Source organism: Serinus canaria, chromosome 3, assembly GCF_022539315.1.
Source record: "Serinus canaria isolate serCan28SL12 chromosome 3, serCan2020, whole genome shotgun sequence".
Classification (NCBI taxonomy): domain Eukaryota; kingdom Metazoa; phylum Chordata; class Aves; order Passeriformes; family Fringillidae; genus Serinus; species Serinus canaria.
The window spans coordinates 29,013,937-29,034,057 of NC_066316.1; the positions used below are offsets into that span (position 1 = coordinate 29,013,937).

Below are 20,121 nucleotides of genomic sequence, written 5' to 3' on the forward strand. Positions count from 1 at the left end.
TTTTGGTGAGAGACAGAAATAAGGAAGGAAATGAAACTTCTAAAAAATTAAAACCTCTACAAAGTTGGCTGGCTTCCCTAGCAAGAAGGTAAGAAAGGGCATCTGATCAGTCAAGATGCTCATCTGACCCTTATTCTCTCTTCATGTCAAAGACAGACACTGTGCCTTGCTGGAGTCCTGCCACAGACTGATGGTTCTGCCTGTCCAAATTCCACATGTCACAGGAGTGGCACTGTCTGGGTGTCACCTAGGAAGAGGCCTGAAACAACGTTTAGAGAGGTGACCTCAGAGCCTAGCAGCTGTGTATCAAATGGTACAGAAGCAAGTTTAGGACTCCCTCTAACCCATCCCACTGCAGACAAGCCAAAACCAGCAGTTCTGCTAATGAAGCACAACTTTGCAGTACTTCATAAGCGAGCAAAATTTATTTATTCTCAAGTTCATGCACTCTGAGCTGCACTCTGGTACTTCTAAAGTAACCATTTATTGACAAAAGAAGGGAAAATGCTTTCCTGAGTGCAAAATAATTTGTTATTTAATCACTGCAGGTCTAAGAGTTCTCCCAGCCCATACAGTGGTTACAGAGGATCAGGCTTAAGTTTCCTCTTCAGGTTTACATTGGGTATTAGAAAAGTTGAGTCAAATGCTGATCACTATACTGATAATACTCATGACAAATATATGTGTGAGAAACCAGAGTCATATAACTAATGTACCTTAGAATGCAGTTCTGGCTGCGCTCTCCAAAGAAGCCCAAAATTTAATATTTCTATGTAGTGATTTTTAAAAGTATTTACTGTGCTTCTTCTCTAGGAATGAGTATGACTTTTGACTTTTTAGTCTTTCTGAAGGGATCACACTGAGGTTTTGATGCTGCTTGGTGTAATGAATAAATGTTCAGCTCAACCTTTTTGTTCCTAAATATCAAGGAACATTTGGCAAATTTCTACTACTGTTCATTTTGACAGGATGAGGACAGCATTTCCTTGTCTGATGGTAGAGGTGACTAATGATTCTGTATTCTTCAAGCACACAAAAAATTGTGCATTTAGTACCATTGTGCATTTGATTTGCATTTTATTTCACTCTCATTTTTAGCTCTCAGGGTAATTTTTGCATTTTCTATTTATTTAAGCTATCTGGAGTTATAGCAGGAAAGCTCAGAGAAGATTTTACTGAATGAAAATTTTGAGTTTTTCAGTCTTTACCCTTGAAGCTCTCCAAAGCAGAGCAGTCTGTCAGTCTCTTCCTTCATTACTCTTTGAAAGTTTTTCAAGCAAAGATAAAGAAAAATCCATTCTTTCATTTCCCTTTCAACAGTACAGAGCACTCTTACATGTTGTTCCACAGAATTTATAGTTTTTCAGTAAAATTATTCATAACCTGCCTTTCATTGTCTGTAATGACCTCATATGGATGCCTATAACAAGTAAAAGTTTTGTTCTCCTGGCAAACAATGAAATATCCATGCCTGCAAAAACCTCCAGGAATGATGACTGGCAATGAATCATGGTAAAAGAATAATAAACCCAGCAGATCTGGATGTGGCTGTATCAACAGACTTGATGCCATTCCTAGCATTTGTTGTATTTGGGGATTTTCTGCAAACAAATTAACTTCTTGATCACCTGCTCACTGTCTGAGTTGATCTTAAAACCATATTCAGAAATTTAAGCTGCAAGTGGGTAAATCTCAGGAGCCAGGTGAAATTTTATTCAATTGGTGATATTGAAACATAAGAAGAAATTCTGCTCTCTTCGTAATGTTACACCATCAAGCCTAAAGAGAACAACTGGGGTTCTCTTAAATAAAATGGAGATGCAAAATTTTAGCAGTCCTATATTTATGAACTCATTTAATATGCAACTTTGTTAAAGAGTAGGATTTATTTCCTTTTTTGGTACTTAAAAATCTTTTGTATACTTTCTGTGACTGAGAACTAATTTTAGATGGCCAAATATATATTGGCAAAGTATATAGCTGAAACCTGGAAGAGGGAAAAATTCAAAAAACACTGCTCAAGGTTTCCTCTTTCCAATGAGTTCACTAATGGGATGCATAGCCTGGATTCTGGACTGCTGATATTTACTAGGCTGCTAGTAGTCTGCTTTTAGACTCCTAATTGTGGAGAGCTTTTAAAATGTAAATAAACAGTAAACTACTTTTTGCTATTTTTTTTTCATGTACCAGAAACCTGTGGCACTTATCTAAGATCTTTTATCAGAGATATATATTGCTAAATGATAAAACATATTTCTAGACAATAAAATCATGTTACTATTTGAAGCTATAACTGACTACTCATTTTATTTCTCCTGGGGACATTATAAACTAAAAGTTGTTTTCTTGCTGGATGGGTTTTACTTTCCTTTTCAGTAATGGATTTGTCACTCTTCACGCAGTATACTTTCAGTCCAGCCTCAACTTTGAAAGAAGCAGGGTGTCTCAGGTTGGGGAGCAATGCTTTTATCTGATTTTGGTAGCACAAACTGAAAGGATGTAACTGTGTTCTATCCTTTAGTAGAGCATTCCAAAATTCAACATCTCCATCTCCTTCTAGGCTATCCAGTCTTTCTAGCCTTCCTTTTCCTTTGCTGTATGTACAATACCCAGAAAATGACTAAATGTCAGACCTCAGCTTCAGGAAATACCTTCATTACATCTCTATGTTACTTTTTTTCTATTTTGTTTCCTGCTTTTTTTCTCACTAAGGAGAAAAAAGATCATTAGTGATTTTTGCACCCCTTGTTCTTATTCTGCATATAAAAAAATCCTGGATATTACTGCAAAAGTCACTTTGAATCATTCTGCTTTACTTTGTGTATGCTTCATGGAAAATTTTGTTCCAAAATATTTCCTCTTCCAGCTCAGAATCTAGAAGCTTGATGATTACTTTGCTTATATGTTTTCTAAAAAGTTTCCTCAGTTTACAAGAAGCAAACAATTCTTCTGTTTCCTTTTTACACTGTAAAAGGTATTTCCAATGTTTGCTAATTGGGTAAAGGGTTTGCCAGAGAGATTCTCTAAACATAGGTAAACCCTGTCTGTGTGAGTTGATAGATATTACTTTAGATCATTTTTCTAGAATTGCGAAATTCAGTTCTCCCTTTCTCTCCCCTGGGAATTTAACTATTTTTTTCAACCTTCATGATAAGAGAGATACTTGAAATTCTGATAGATACCCATTCCTCATCTCTTGAGAATATTCACAACAAGTTCAAGCACTGAGGCGGGGAAACACTTGAATGATATGTGTTTAAACTTTTTTAATAATGCATAAATTGTGCTTTAAACTAATGCTGAGACACTCTTCTGTACAAACTCACATATCAGTCTATACACAGTTTTTGTGGGTGGTGATGCCCATTCCATTTCATTTCATTTCATTTCATTTCATTTCATTTCATTTCATTTCATTTCATTTCATTTCATTTCATTTCATTTCATTATTTCGTTTCAATTCTTTCTTTTGGTTAGACTATTAGAAAAGTCTTGTCAGCTGTTTGCTGACTCCACACTTCTCTTACCAGAGCACAAAGATTTTTTTGACAGAAGAACTTGAAACAGCATGTTGAAGTTTGCTTTGGCCAGCCAATTACAAAGTGTGGGCAAACATAACTTCAGGCAGTGCCTGGAGTTTTTGTCATTCCAGCACGACCTTCTGGACATAAAACTATCCTGTGTGGTCGGACACCAAGTTTCTACAGGACCTGTGAGTTTCAACCTGGCATAAGTGCTCTGAGCTGCAAACAGGGACAAAATTGCTAGTAAGTCACTGAGGATCCTGCTCATCTCAGCTCACATTAGCTCTCACAGAAAAAGGGAGTGGGCATCTGTTAATCTCTATAGGATCCCTTCATCATAATTTACACAGATTGCTCTGCCTGGAAATAAGTGGAAAACCCCACTTGTAACCCTCAAGAAAGGACAGCATATGGCTGAATCTGACAGCTGTTCTGCCACAAAAATAGCAGACTCCCTTTTCCAAATTAATTTCATTTGAGTTGCTAAATGTGCTCATTTCTTCTAATGTTGCTCCCTTTTGGTAACCTCTGCTGGTGTGGAAGAATGACCTTTTCTGAGGAAACTGTCTAACACTGCAAAAAAGAATTCTGAATTATTAGAGTCAGAGAGGATAGCCATGACCCTTCAGCCAAGTGTATGAGCCATTTGTCTATAAAAACCTAGGAAGAGTGTGTCCCAGGTCCCAAATTCTGCTTAATGACTTGAACACCCTTTTCATGGAAAACTTTCCCCATCTTTGGAAACAGAGTGGTTGTAACATGTTGCTTCCACTGTCAGTTGCTGACTTTACATACTGTTGAGAAATCTGAAATATTCTGGCTGGCTCTTTGAAACATTGCTGTGAAATATGAGAGCTTTCTAACTCTACATCTACGTGTGGATACAGAGTGAGTTCATTAGTGTGCCTCTGCATTGTTTCCATAAATACTTCAGCTTCACGTTTACTAACAGAAATATTGTGTGGGCTCTCAATTACTCTGCTAATGAGCTTAAATATGTTTTAGTTGGATTTGAATTAATGTGAGGAATTTTTTTTTCTGAGGCAGTTGGTATAATGAGGTGAAAGGTGTTCTGTGTGCTGCTGAATAGCTTGGGTGTGACTGGATTAATCTTTAGTGCTGACAAGGCTTCCTAGAGTGTATCTGCTTTCCCTCTAAAGATAAAATTAAAAGCTCAGGGCACTAAATTTCTGCTTCTGTCGTATCCACATGAAAGAAGTTATAGCACAGATCAGGGAGCCTGAAAGACTAATTTTGTGTTGTCATTCAACGTGAACCAAAATGAGATTGTCCCAGAGCAGCAGCTTACACCTGAACAGCTGAAGGGAGCACCTTCATTGATTCAAAGGATCAGAATGTGTTTCTGGTGATCTTCATCCAAGTGCCTCACCCATTGAGGCTGACTGTAGCCCCCTATGGTTTGCAAGAATTTTGTTGAGAATTATAAGGGAAGAGAGCAGTGGCAATGAAGGGGAGCAGAATATATTATACCATGGTTCCCCTTCCTCAGCCTTGTGAAATAATGTCCCCTAGAGGTCTACACTTTCCTATGTCACCTAATAAATTACTCCAAAGTGCCCCCAGGGGACATTCTTCAGCAGCCTATAAAAAAAATTATATTCTCTGAGGCAATAGTTTAAAGTTTTGGTTTTTATTTACTTTCCCTTTCAGCACAAGGCATATATTTAATATCAGTATCTCTCTGGCTCACCACCTTCTGACAGAGATATCAGCTGCATTTGTCTCTACCTTCTCTTCCCACCTCCAACCCCACTTTTCCAAATGAGCAAGAAAGAACCAAAGCAAATTAGGAAATAATAATTAAATGATTTGTGCTATGTGTTTTATTTGACAAGACAGATTCTCTGAAGGGCAGCTGGATGAATAAGTGATGAGAAGATAAGTTTCAGAAAAGCAAGAAGGGATTTGTCTTTAATAATAAATGTTCCATCTGAAGGTAAAATTATGATTGCATATCATAAAACCCCCCAAAACTAATAAAATAAAAATGCAATAAATTATTCAGGCGGTTTGATTTAGTGTTTACTGAAAAAGTCTGGCTACCTCCTGGTATTACCTGACATTTCCTTATGTTGACATGACTGACAGAGGAATTATACCCTGTTGCTAATACTAACAAACATCTCTTTTCCCAGGACACTAGAAATAAAACTGTCATTTTTCCAAGATGCAGGTCACAATAGGTCTCTGTCTTTCCCAGATTCTAAATTTAAAAATCTTGAATCAGGTGCCAAAAGAGCAATCCCACACAGAAGTATACTTGGTACTATTTACCTAGTTTTTGGGGTTTGTTTTTGGTGTTTTTTTTGTTTTGTTTTTTTTTAATTCCTGAGGCCTTAGGATGATATGAAGACAAATATTCAAGGATTTCTTTTGAAATCTGAAGGGTCAGATATTCATCTCCATTATTAACTTACTTAATTTTTAATAATGTTTGAGATTCTATTTTCATCCCATCACTACAGAAACTGGGGCTTTCCAGGAAAAAAATATAGAAAAAAAAATTGCACCAGTATATCCAATAAAACTTTCAAGCAAATCACAAAATTTGTCAGCCAAAAAGAATGCTAAGTGTGCAGCCCAAATCTGTCAATTGCATGCTCTTGCTCCCAGGCAATACATCATGTGTGACATTTTCACTTCAATTTAGATCCTTCTTGACTTCCTCTGATATTTTTCTGCCTTTTTCTCCTGATTTCTTAATCTCTGTCCACCATCTGAGGTCTTTTCACTTCACTATCTTTAAAATTGTCTTGGCTTTGCTGAAAGATCTTCACATTTTTGCATGGTTTTTAGTCAATCTTTCTCCAGTATGCCCCCACTGATACTCTCCCTCTCCCCTTCCTCTACCAGCCTACTTCTCTCCTACTGAGATTGAAGTTGGACACTCTACCTGAAATGTAGGGCTCTCTCAGACCTTTCTACAACCCTCAATGGCAAATCACCTGGAATATTTTCCCTTTTTTTTTCCTCTGGAAAAAACATAGGAAACTGGACTGAAGGAAAAAAAACCAAACCAAACCAACAAATATCTTAAAATAAGGGAAAAACTTATTAATGAAAAAAGGGTAATTTTTGGCATTAAATTTTCCCTGAAAAATACAAATTTTTCAGATTCCAGTGTTCAATTTTTTCTGGAGTGATTTCTACTTCTGGGAGTAATATTTTTTAGATAAGTGAGGGAAACTTTATCTAAGAGGAAGTTTAGGAGTGCACAGTAAGGCTGGTATTTTCACAGTAAGGCTTTACTATACAGAAAAGATGGTGTGCTAACTAACTGGAGCATAATTTTACAAACCAATTGCTATTTCACCTTTGCACCCCTCCTTCTCTTTCTTTTCCCCTCCTCATCACAAATTATAGCAAATAATGACACCATTCGTTAGCAGTTGCTCCATAATTAGTGAACAGTCTGCAACAGCTGAAAAATTCACACCCAAGGAATTAAGGTCTCTTAACTTTTTTTTCACCTTTTCCTGATACATCATTTAATAAATTAGCACGATTATTTTGAAGCCCTAGCATTCATTTCAGAAGGGGAAATTGCATGCAGATATTATATAGACCCAGCTGATAAAACAAAAATTGTGCATAGGCAGTATATAGTCCTGGGAAAAGAGAGAGAGAGAAGAGAAGAGAAGAGAAGAGAAGAGCAGAGAAGAGAATAGAAGAGCAAGAGAAGAGAGCTCCGCGCCTGCCTCGCACTCGACTCTCCTATCTCGCACTCACTCTCCTCTCCCTCTCACTCTCCTCGCCTCTCCTCCTCCGTCTCCTCTCCTCGCCCTCTCCTCTCCTCCCTCCCTCCTCTCCTCTCCTCTCCTCCCCTCCCCTCCCTCCCTACCTCGCCCCTCCCTCGCCCTCTCCCGCCCTCCCCTCCCCTCCCTCCCTCCCCTCCCCTCCCCGCCCCTCCCCCTCCCCTCCCCTCCCCTCCCCTCCCCGCCCCTCCCTCCCCTCCCCTCCCCTCCCTCCTCCCCGCACACAGCTACGTCTCTTATTCACGTCTCTTACTACCCTGCGTCTTGGAATTTGCAGTACCTTCCCAAAGGTATTGCTTTGACCGGTCCCTGCCAGTTCTGTGATTAAAGCAGTTTTAGACTAAAACTAGATAGTATCATATCCCTCTTTTGATGGAGAAAAGGAAAAGAATTGCCTAGCCAATTAACCTAATCTGGGTTTTGTCTAATTTGTCTGTTTTGCATAACCACAGTGTTAACCAGCAGTTCAGTCCTCTAATCCCCAGTGCTACATAGAAGAAAAGAACCATTTGTATATTACAGTGTAATCACAATATCTACTAATTTCCTCCGATACACTGCAGGCCTCTTTGGAAAGGAGATTGCTGGAATTATCCCCATTTTATAAATGAGGAGCCTTACAGTACAGCAAAATGATTTCTCAGGAACTGAGAGTTACTGATAAAGTGGAGCCTGATATCAGTGAAGCTGATAAAGGAAGAATAAAACTGAGTTATCCTAAATTCTCAGCACAGTTCACTCTCTGCAAGCTTCAGTGCTCACTTGCATCTGGGATTATGACTGAAGTCTGCAGCAAACGTTTTTCCCCTGCATTTCTAACTAATTTATTTTCTAATTTTCTTAATATCAACACACCAAAGTGAATAATTACAAAATTGCTTGCTTTCTGTATGTTGTGTCCACAAGGACATAACAAGGACATTTTAGTGGTGATACAAAATAAGATTGACTTCAAATGAGAGTTCTAGCACTCTCTTTCCCTTTTTTTAAAAGGGGCCCATTGACTCATTTTGGTGCTTTCCCAAAATGAGACACAATCCTCCATGGATTGAAGGGAATGCATTGTTTGAAAAAGCCCTGCAAACCTCCATGGCTTCATAGCTCTTCATCCCACATTAACTCTCCAAGGAGCCCCTGTCTATTGTTCTGTTTCAGACACTTCTGCCATCCCCAATCCTGGCCAGAGGTCTTCTCCCCTTTCAGTAACTAAAACTCTTGCACCAAAGAATGAGAGAAGGGGGCTTTTTCCTGTAAATTAAGAAGGTCAGTTGTAAGACCCCTATCCTCAGTTCATTCCTTATAGAGGCAGGATTTTCTGAGAGGTCAGAACCTTGTTAATATATGAATCGTTTTCTTTGGGGTATTTTGACCTTCAGATAGGATTCATAAACTAGATTAAGAGTCAGATAAAATCCTGGCAGAAATGTAGAGATTTGCCTGCTTGTCCTACTCCAAAGACAATAAATGAGAAAGGCAGAAATTACTGTGTCTTTTGTGTCTGGACGGTGAAATTTCCATAAGACTTTCAAATTGTGTTTTGACCTAGCTGGAGCTAAATTTACACTTTCTCCTTTGACATATTTGTGTGTTTGTTTGCTTTCTCAGTCCTCACTGCTCCAAGACTACTTAAACTGGATAGATTAAAACCTTTCACAGCCTATAATCTATAAACAAATCTTTCATTAGTTAATCTCCTCCTGCACTTAGCCAACTGTCACTTTTTTTTTTTTCCTGAAGAAAAGCTAGTATCAAATTTAGATCTTTATTCCTCTTTTGTGATGAGAAGCATCTCTGCAGGTCACCATGCCCTGAAGAGCAGGTGGACAATATCAAGCTTGTTGTTTCAAGGTACCACAGCTGTTAAGTATGTTTGCTCTCTGAGGGCTGGCAGGTGAACACCAGGACCTCCTGAGTTCCAAAAGCTAACAACTTTAAAAAGCTATTTTGATCTCTAAGGCACCAGATCCTTGCTATCTGAAACCAACTTTCTGTGCTTAGGTGATGAGTGGACTGAACAAAGCCTTGCAGGATCACTACCTAGACCCAGTTCTATTGGCCCCTCTTGGGTTGCAGCAGCTCTGTGCTGTGGAGTCCCAGAGTTAAGGGCATGGTTAATGATTAATGGCACTGCATACCTGGAGCAGCCTTGAGGAGACACCCCCTTTTAGCCAGCAAAGCTAAGACTGAAGTGGCATCTTGCAGCTACCTGTGTTGGGGACAATCAAAGAAAGAGTCATCAATATCCCAAAATGAAAATGTGTCTGCATTGATTTTAGATGTGGGGAGCATGAAGAGATGTCATCCATCATATCTGACTGGCAGCATGTTTGGGGAGGGTAGACCAAAGCATGGAGCCATGCCAAAATACTCTTAAAATTTGGCAAGTTTAAGAGAACAAGATTGCCTTCCCTGCAAGACAGAAAACTAAGTTTGAAATTAATTACCTAACTCCTAGAACTCCTGAAATTGTTGCTTATTCCTATGCTTAGCTGTTCCTTAGCAGAATAATTTGAATATTATACAAGAGCACTTAAAGCTTATTTGCTGAAACAACCAAAATTCTTTATTTTAGATATATATGCAAACTTGATTGCTTTTTCCTTAATTGGCACTACACCTGTAATCTTTTGAAAACACATTAGTCCCACCGTTGTCACAGATGTACCTTCCAGAATTCATTGAATTTAGAAATGATTCCGTTTCTTCCAGGATTCATTGAATTTAGAAATGATCCTCGTTTCTCAGACGAGGTTTTTATTATAGCACATTTCAACACAATTAACCTGTCCAAGCTTTAGGACTAGTTATGGCCTCAATTCTGTACATTCAAAAATGGAATGGCTATACACTTCTTGCCCCTATTCACCACCTGCCAGTCCTTGAAATATTCTAGGCAGTTACATTTCCTTGGGAGCTTGCGTGTTTGAAGAAAGCAAGTTGCAAATTATTTGGGCCATCAATGTTCACTGAAATTGGGCATTAGTGTGTGAGGCTGAACAACTGTATTTCTATTTTTTTATGTTTGTTTGCTTTTTAAAAAGAGCCACATCATTACCTGAGGCCAGACTGAAGGGTTGTGTAAGTGGCGAAAAGCCTAGATGCAAAGATCACAGACACATGCAAAGCTGTAAAGTGAAAAAACCCAGGTGTTTGCTGTTTGCTCAGAGACAGTGGTCTCTCTTGTCTCTGTGTTTCACCAGTGCAAAGCCAAAGGAACCACTCTAACAGGTGGTGTTATAGTCCTGTTTTTCCAAGGATTATGACCCAAGTCCAAGAGCCAGTTTGTGGGGCTGGCTACTCTTTCTGATACAGTACAACTTGTTTGTAATGAGGTTTTACAGTGAAATAACTTCTGAATGGCTTTGCAACTGCAGAATTTTTTAAGTTTTTAAGGTCTGGGAGTGGTATTGAAAAGTGGAGTATAGTACTACAGAAAGAGATAGGAAGCAAGTGGTGAAACTATTCAAGGGTTTAAAATCAAATATTTAATGATCAATAGCATTCTGTTATTCCAAACATCATCCTTGGTGTGTGCATATATACTTAAACAATTCAACAAAGCACAGTCTGCTGTTAGCAGAACAGTTCTATTCACAGAGCCACAGGGAGAGCAGAACAATTAGAAATAGCTTGAGACCAAATATTTCAACTTTTGGAACCATTTTAGCAACAGTATCTGGAGTGCTTCATGAGAGCTGCTTTATGACCTCTCGGCTCATTCTGAATAGCTTATCTATATTTGTGTCAAAGTTACATTAGGATGATAAATGTGCCTAGAATTTCAAATACAACATTGAGTAAACCTGCCAGATGATGTTTATATTCCAAGTGTCTCTCACCGATATTTCTTTTCCTTACAGATTTTTTTTTTTCTGTGTTTGTTTGCTTTTTAAAAAGGAGCCACATCCTCGCCTGTGGCCAGACGGAAGGGTTGAGTAAGTGGCGTGAATGCATAAATGCGAAGATGATCAGAAAATCATCTTTGCAGTGCCTTGACATTGCTGCTTCTCTGTGTGGGTCTGTTCCCTCCCACTGCACAGGAGGGGCTCTGCAGAGCTGCAGTTTGTGCTGGCTGTGGCAACGATTCGAGGCTAAGGAAGCCTGGCGCTCCTGCAAGGAGTCAGCCTTGTCCCTGTGCCCAGGCCTTACCCTTCCAAATAGTCACAGCAGCTCACTGTGTGCTCTGAGTGCCTGTAGGACTCCCTTGTTGCTGGTGCAAAAGACCTGCAGGTCTAAGTCATAATGGGCTTTTTTAATTTCAGTTTTTCTCTCTCGCCCAAGCCTGTAATGTGGCAGTAATGGGAAACATGCATGGGATATCTCTCTGGTGTTATTCTTGGCTACCCACCAGGCACCAAATCTGGGATTATCCAATGTGTTCCACTAATGGGCTGCAATTTTCACCAGTTTGAAATGGGGGTAGACCACATTCATTCCCATCTGCTAATTTTGAATGCTAGTTATGCTCTAATATTGCATGAGTTCAAATGACGGCTTAAGTATTGTGGCAGCAAAGAACAACTTCATAAATGTCACAACTTGGAGCACAGCTTCAGCCCAGCTATTTGGTTTTCGGAAATGGATTTATACTTGAGTAGAATTTTTTATTGTAAAGAAACCTTCTTATTTCCATATCTATACCTTCCTACCTCTCCTCACACTTCCAGAGCCCATACTGCCAATGCCAGCGTTCCTTTTTCACTCACAGAGGGGAAGGTGGTTGCAGTGATAAATTTCTGGCAAAGATGGTGATGGTAGCTGCATTTTTAGCAGATATTTCCCACAGTGGGGAGTAGGAGGATGAGGAAAGTAAGTGGGAGAGTGGAGAAAAAGAGAGAAATGGTTGCCTGCCTTTCATTCTCAGTCAATGAGAAGACTGAGTGCAGACCCTTGCCTTCACAAGGTAAGTAACCTACCGATGTGAGACAGTAAATGTTCAGGCACCTGTGAAGAAATGTGACAACTGCCATGTTGAGACTCAGCAAGCACAAGGGTTATTTGCATACTCAGAAAGAACTGCTCTTTGTATGCTTTTATTCTGAGTTATTTGTTCAAGTTTGAATATATTTCAGATTAGGACAGATGCAAGTGAGGAGAAAAAGAATCCCCAGTTTAGTTTGGTCTGCTTTTTCTTATTCCCTTTATTGTGCATTTGAGAGCTGGCTCTCAAAACTTGCGTGTTACTGAAAGTTGAGATGTTGAATCCTCAGGAGCTGGGAAGCTGGAACGATTGTTTGAATTTTATGGCTCTGAATTTTATGGCTCCTCTCTGCCAGTACTCGGAACAGTTAATATCACATTGATCTAATCTCTGTTCTTTCTTTTACCTTTGTATCAAGACTAACCAACTCTTTTTTCTTTTTCTTTTCTTTTTTTTTTTTATTTCAAGGATGATACCAGCTACAAACAAGGCCTTTGTTGTAACCAACCTTGTTTCTGGAACAGGCTATGACCTCTGTGTCCTGGCAATGTGGGATGACACGGCCACAACTCTTACTGCCACCAATATTGTGGGATGCGCCCAGTTCTTCACCAAAGAAGACTACCCTCAGTGCCAGTCGATGCACAGTCAGTTCCTGGGTGGGACCATGATTCTGATCATTGGAGGCATCATTGTGGCGACCCTGTTGGTGTTCATCGTAATTCTCATGGTCCGCTATAAGGTCTGCAACAATTCCCAGGGCAAGATGTCTAACGTCAGCAACGTCTACTCACAGACGAATGGAGCACAACCAGTTCAGAACGGAGTCTTGCCCCAAGTCAATCCCAAAGTGGTGGTGAGAAATGAACTCATGGAGTTTAACTGCCAGTCTGCGCGGAGCAGCATCTCCTCTTCCTCCAGCTCCGCAAATAGCCGTGACTGTGACAACTACAGCCTCCAAAGTGAACAGGGCACATTGTCCAGTAAATGGAGGCCTCCTTCCCGGTCAAAACACAATATTGACCGGCTAATGGGAGCTTTTGCCTCCCTGGAACTGAAATGTCAGAAAAAGGAGGAAATGACAGACTCCAGAACTTCCACGGTGGCCCGCCACTCGGACAAAGAGCCACTGCTGGGCCAGTCAGAGTCCAAACTCCGCAGCTTCCTCATGTTGCCTCTGGAGGGCAAAACTAAACGTAGCCATTCTTTTGACATGGGGGACTTTGCCACATCTCAGTGTTGCACCTACCCAAAAAAGATAACAAACATTTGGACAAAGAGGAGCCTCTCGGTCAACGGCATGCTTTTGCAGTATGATGACAATGACCTAACGGGGGCCAAAGGGACTTTCGGGAGCTCAGAGTGGGTGATGGAAAGCACGGTGTAAATATCAGTGTCTCCCCCTTTCTCTTCTCCCCCCATGTGTTACAAAGCGTGGTTTGCTTCAGGGCCGTGCAACTGGAAACAGAGGGGAGGAAACATTTTCTCTTGCACTGGCCAAAAAGATAGGCAAGCAAGTTACAGGAATAGCAAAAGAGAAAGAGGGTCATGAAATGTGAATAGGCACACATGGTACCATTCCTGTTCTGGCCCAAACTAAACCATGCGTGAATGTTTCAAGGAATTTGCTAGTTGTATTTAGCATTGCTTTCCAAAAGTTACTCAGACTCCCGGTGAACCTTCACACAAGATTAAACAAGAAAGATGAAAAGGGGTTTAACAGCAGAAATTTAATTTTACAGGGTTTCTTTTTACTTTCTTTCTTTGTTTTTTGTTTTGTTTTTTTTAAATGGCACCTTTTTGGTTTTTTTTTTAAACCACAGAAATATACTTCTGTGGATATAACTGGTGCTAGGATATATCTGGTTGTCATTCCAAGGAATTTTCTCAAAAGTGCAAGCAGGGCACCGACAGGGGCAGCTCAGAGTAAATTTTTTAGCATAATCTATGGTTTTAACTGTGATATCTGGGCAAACAATATTTGTTGTTGAGATGGATTTTTGGTTGGTATTTATTTCTCTTCTGTTTTGATTTGTTACTGCTTTTGAGCTGCTTTTTTCCCATAACACAATGGTAGGTTTCCACGCATATTTTGGTTTTGTTTTCAGCCTCATCAAATTCCCCAGATGGAAAGGAGGATATGTACAAAGGTCAAATATCTGATGTACTGTGTAACCCACTTCTAATACTATCCCTTTTTGTCCTAGGAAAAATTAAATCTAGGGACAAATAAAAAAAGTATCCTCTTTCTTCCATCTCCTTCATAACCTCTTGTCAATGCTCAAGGCAGATTGCAGCAAATAATTGGCATCTGTAGGGATGTTGCTATCAAAGATGAGGAAAATAGTTATCAGCATACCCTAACAAAGGATAAAGAAAGGGAAAAAGTAGCTCCTGGGAGCTCTCCACATTATGAATAGAAGTGGCTTCTGGTAGGGGTCATGCTCTGGCTCCACTAAAATGAGAGACTTGCACCCTACTGTGACAAAACTCCTTGTCTGTACAGTCACCATGACGTGTCTTGACTGTATCAGTAGCATCAGGAAAATTGTGGTTTTGTGTATTTCAGGGGATTGGTTACATTCCAAATTAGCCACAGAAGTTGAGTAAAATTTGGGTATCACAGAGGAGGGACTGTCCCATGTATCCCCTGCGTTACATAAAGCTCTTCCCCAGTCTGGTGCACTCCTAGTCCCCTGTCTCTCATCCTCAGGAAGATACTTATAACAGGAGCTCTTCAGGGTTTGTAAACAGGTTCTCAAATTGTTTTTTGGTGAGCATTGGTGTGGTTGTAGAAATACACATGGCCCATCCATCGGAATTTATTTTCCTTACCAATTTTACTGTGATTTCTAGCATTCTGCTAGCTACTGCAACTGTCCTGTCATTTGTTTATTTATTTGTTTGATCAGTTGTTGGGAACCATTCTGAAATTGCACATTGTTATTATGATTTTGTAAAAGAGGTGGAGAAAGTATGCAAGGCACAGAGAAAATAACACATGAAAAAAAACTCTATGTATATTTTTTTTAAAAGGTTCAGAGATATATTGTGACATGGCTGTGTACTTGATCTTGTATTCGTCATGTTTCCTACTTGGAGTTTTAGATAACGACATCCCTGTGATCAGAATATTTTTTTCCTTTATTTCTCTTTTTTTTTTTCTTTTTGTTACAAAATGTACAGTAAAAAAACATCCTTGGGAAAAAAAAGCCCTGTTTTTCATTTATTTGTTATTCCGTGGACTGCTTTGAAACCTAAGTAATTATTTTTTAAATGATCTTTAAAATTTAGACATTTGCTTTTTCTTTACCACAAACTGTCTTTGACTTCAGGATTTTAGGTATAAAGCAGGAATCAAGAAATACATACCTTTTTGGAATGCATGAAAAAAGACCTTGTAAAGGCATTTCACCTCTTCTCTTCTTACATTTATACAGGTCCATCTAACTACTAGAGTACTCTAAACACTGATCTAAAATCTGCAGAGAGAAGAGGTAGCATTTTTAGACTTAAGGACCCAACTTTCTGTAGGTTTTTGCTCAGATTCTTGCTCACCAACAGCATTAATAGATTCGAGACAGATCCAGTCAAACTTTGCTTGGAACATTTTTCAAACTCCGTTTTTCTCACACTTTCTGAGACGAATGACACCTCCAGTGCCAGAATCTACATAATCCAACTGTCCAGATGGCAGTTCATATTAACCACTAATGACATGTACATTTATGTTGCACTGAAAACTCTTCAAGAAGTTCTTGTAGTGAGTTCATATTTTTCTTTTCCTTGTTCCACTGTGGTGCAGTTGGATTTTTTTATTATGTTGCTACTTCTCTCCGAACAGGACATCTGGGTTGTTTTTAATTTAGACATCGAGTTCATCTTAAATATTAGTAACATATGCAGCCATGAATTTTCAAAATATATCACATACTTAAAGAGGACTACTCTTTCACATTCCCATGTAAAATTAAAAGAAGTAAGCCAACAGATACAGTTTTAAATAATGGATAGTTGCCAAAGAACCAAGGTAATAAATTCCAAACTCTAGCAGCTGCATTTATTATGGTTAATCATAATATTAATTCATTTAGCTTTAATGAATGAGGCTCAATCCACACCAGCTAATTTGCAAATACTGAGCAAAATTAAGCAGGTGCTGGGCAACTATCTTTTGTGTTCCCAGTACTTGGGAGGAAGAGGATTCAGGGACTCAGAGGTGAGGCAGGGAACTGCTTATGGGTGGTAATCATCCTTTAGGTGCCTTCAGTCGCTGCCCTACTGCCACTACCAACAAAGCAGGCCTTTGGAATGATCCTGTGGCTTCCTCAGTACCCCTCTGAGAGCTGCTGAAGGCAGCACTGTAGTTTGGGCTACATTAATCTGACCAATCTCTACCTTGCCTCTGTTTTCCTAAGTGTACCTCACTCAGCACCTCTGGGTTTGATCATTCTTCTGTAGTGCTGCCGTAGTAGGGATTCTTTTTTTGCCTCACTTCTGAGCACACCTGCACATCAGTGCTTCCTGAAATGATACAGAGATGCCCACTCACCTGGTGCAATAAATATTTTCACTCATCTTTGAGGAGCTGAGATACCTTCAGTGGCTTAACCCAGTCATCTCAGAAGAGAGAAGAAGAGACAGCTTCTACACTGAGATGTTTATATGGGGTCTCTCAAGTTAATATGGGGTAGTCAGATGGGCAGCTGCACCAGCCATACTTTAGGGGCAAAGGTCAGGTAGTGCAGATAGTAGGGAAAACAACAGAGATCAAAAGGAGCCTTTGGAAAAGAGAAGTCTGAGATATTAGGGGGGCTAGAGAGTTTAAAGTGAGGTCTATGGGAACAATTAAAGACATCTGCATATGCATATGTAACTCCTGTAAGTTCATTTTTTTTGAGGTGTTTTATGATAGAGGAACTAGCTTTTTTCCTAAAAATGTATTTCATTGGCTTGAAAGAAGAAGATATGGTTCTACTGTTAAGTTACACAGTTAGGCCTGCTAAAGCTCCAACCCAAATCCCCAAAATATCATCCTATCATCCTGAAGAATATTAAACAAGATGACAAAATGAAAAATTTTGAAATTAGTGATTATGTGAATTTCATTTGATGTCTGCTAAGAACCAAATGGTTGTATGAAATGAAAATAAAAGTGTGTGTATGCCTGTGTATGTACATATGCATAGCAAAGCAGACCAGACTATTTCCTTACATTTACATCCTTACAGATTACATGAATTGTAGTATATTTCTGGTTTCAAATGTTCTTTCTGAGTTTGCCAGCTCTAGAGAGCAGCAAACTTTCCCACTTCTCTTAGAGGAAGATAACCCATTTGATATGTCTCCAAACTGCACACTTTACTTGGTTATAATTGAAAATAATTCACTTATAAAGCAATGCATAACTAAGAAATGAGAGCTGTCTCTGCCCAACATGACGTGAGATAGAAAAAGTGGTATATTTCCCTTTGCTAACTTGTTTATATTTCAAATCATGGGACTGATCTGCTCTGACAAGAGAAGAAAATAATATTCCAAAAGCCTGCTTGTTTCATTTCTCACTCTTCACCCAGCAAACAGTTGCAAAGACAGATAACAAAACACAGTCCTTGGAGGTTTCTGAATGAATGCAATAAATGCAGCAACTTTGATACAGCAAATTTAAGCATTCTAACCTGGAGAGCAATGAATAATTGTACCTGATAGCTAAGAAAACATTTTAGTCTTTGAACAGCTTGAATGTCACATCTGCTCGCAATGTTTTGCACCCATTAACCTGTGGGTAACCCACAGTACACCATATGGTGCTCACAGTACCCCCTTCTACCCCTTGCAGCCTGTTTCTCTGGAACCTTTTCTCAGTGACTCTCTGTGTTCAGTGTTTGTAATTGGGCAGTTCTGGATGTGGAATTGTCAAGAAACTTTATTAATATCTTACATATTTCACCTTTAAATTCCCCTAAACATGATTATGAGCTCCCTCTGAAAACATTAAATTAGGGTTGGTTTTAGGCTGTGGGCCAGATGAAAACCAAATCAGATTGCCTTGAAACTCCTGATTTCAATATAGGAATTTTCTGTTCTGCAGTATGTTTTCCTTGTCCTAATTAAGCACTCCTTAATCCCCAGAGGTACGGCATTCCTTAGCATCAGCTGTCAGAAGGCCCTACTACATGAAACAGTGCCAGATGCTTATTCCCAGTATTACACTTCCAACAGATGGCAAATGTCAGAGATATAAATTCACATCCAGATACAGATATATCAGCAAGTGCAGGCGTTTGGATTCAGGCGTGTACGTCCCCAAGCACACGTGGACATGTTGCACTCTTTATCTGCATGGTTTATGATGTACAAGTTTCCTAGCTTGGTAAGAAAGGAACATTTACATTTTTCATTAAGTACTAGTGGAAGAAAGGGAGAGAGAGAACAGAAACCTCTTCTTTATAAGAAGCAGATTAGTTGATAAGCTGCATCTCATCCCGGCTGGGAGACATCAGTGCTTCAAATAATGTTAATTGGTGGTGAAAGGGTTCATTCATTTTCTATGACCACAGCGAAGTCTCAGCTCCTCTGTTAGCACATTTATTCAGCTGATGTTCCCACCACATGATGCAGATGTCTCCTGTGGATGAGGACTTGTGTTCTGCAGCCACAGGGAGTTACTGTTCTGCATTCACTAAGGACACTGTGCTTTATTAGTTACCTTGTTTCTTGGGAGAGAGCAGCATCACTCAGTCACATGAGGTGCCCAGACACAAGGCTAAAGAAACTGGTGGGAAAGAGAAACACTGAAAATCAATGGCCTGTATGAGAAGAAAATAATAACTTTTAAATCCACAAATCTTAGTTTGCAAAAAGGAGAGGAAGATGCTCTATTGGTTACCTGTACAGTTACAGAGGCGGGCATCAACTTAAGGCAAAAGTTTGCCCCTAATATTTTTCATGCAATGGGAAATCGAATGGATATCTTGACACTTTTCAAGTTCCTTCTGTGTGACTAGTCTAATTTAAAAGTATGAATACTCCTATCCCCTTCTCTTCAATGAATAATGCAGACTAGTTTAATGCTGGGCCCTTAAACACCACCTGTACCATTGATGTGTCAAATCATAAGATAGGTGTCTAACAGGAAAAAAGACTGTTGTTTCAGGGAAGCTGTTCCTCTTTGACAATGCTGTTGGTTTACAGGCATGAAATGCACAATCTGAGAAGGCAAAAGCATGATGAAATGCCATCTTTACACCCTGAGCCTTGATGAGACAAAGTAAAATCCAAAGAGTGGACATCTTAATCTTCCTTCCTCTGAACATGAGTCAGAGAAGGGAAACTTCAAATAATTAGGCTCATAAATGGGATGTGCCATCGACAGAAAAATGGTGCTTATCAGAAGGATGAGATCCAAGTGTTGCTGAAGCAGGGAGTTGCATGCTATCACTGGTGGAACAGTCATGCACAAAGGCTGCTGAAGCAGCATTCAGAGGGGATCACTACACAGGTCACAGCTGAGACAGGAGGCATGGAGATGAAGGAACATGTTAGACCCAGCTATTCCATGCCTAATAAATCATTCTATCTTAGTATCCTGTGACATGACACTAGTTATTTCAGACAAAGTACCTTAAGGAAAACTTGGGAGAACTCTGTCCCAAAGCCTGATGGGCTGCACATCCTTATCCCCTTCCCCATAAGGAAGCAAAGAATTCCTTTCAAAATTCACACCCTGAAAAATAAAGCACAGAGGAATTAAAATTAGGACAAAAAAGATAAAAAGCTCCGAATGCTTCTTCTTCTTTTAGAGTTCCTGCCTTTGAGTCTCTCAAGCTTGACTTTAAAACAAGATAGTTCTTGTCATCTGTGACTGGGCTGCCTGAGGGACATGTAAATGGACAGGTGA

At 39.6% G+C, this 20,121-nt stretch overlaps 1 protein-coding gene across 1 annotated transcript in view; it reads left to right on the top strand.

Moving 5' to 3' along the window:
- LRFN2 (leucine rich repeat and fibronectin type III domain containing 2) overlaps positions 1-13,608 on the top strand; it is a 34,515-nt gene extending 20,907 nt beyond the window's left edge. Inside the window, exon 2 of the mRNA XM_009091431.4 lies at positions 12,690-13,608. Within this exon, the coding sequence (XP_009089679.2) occupies positions 12,690-13,608 (919 nt within the window). The remainder of the gene's footprint in view (positions 1-12,689) is intronic.
- Positions 13,609-20,121: the final 6,513 nt, after the last annotated feature.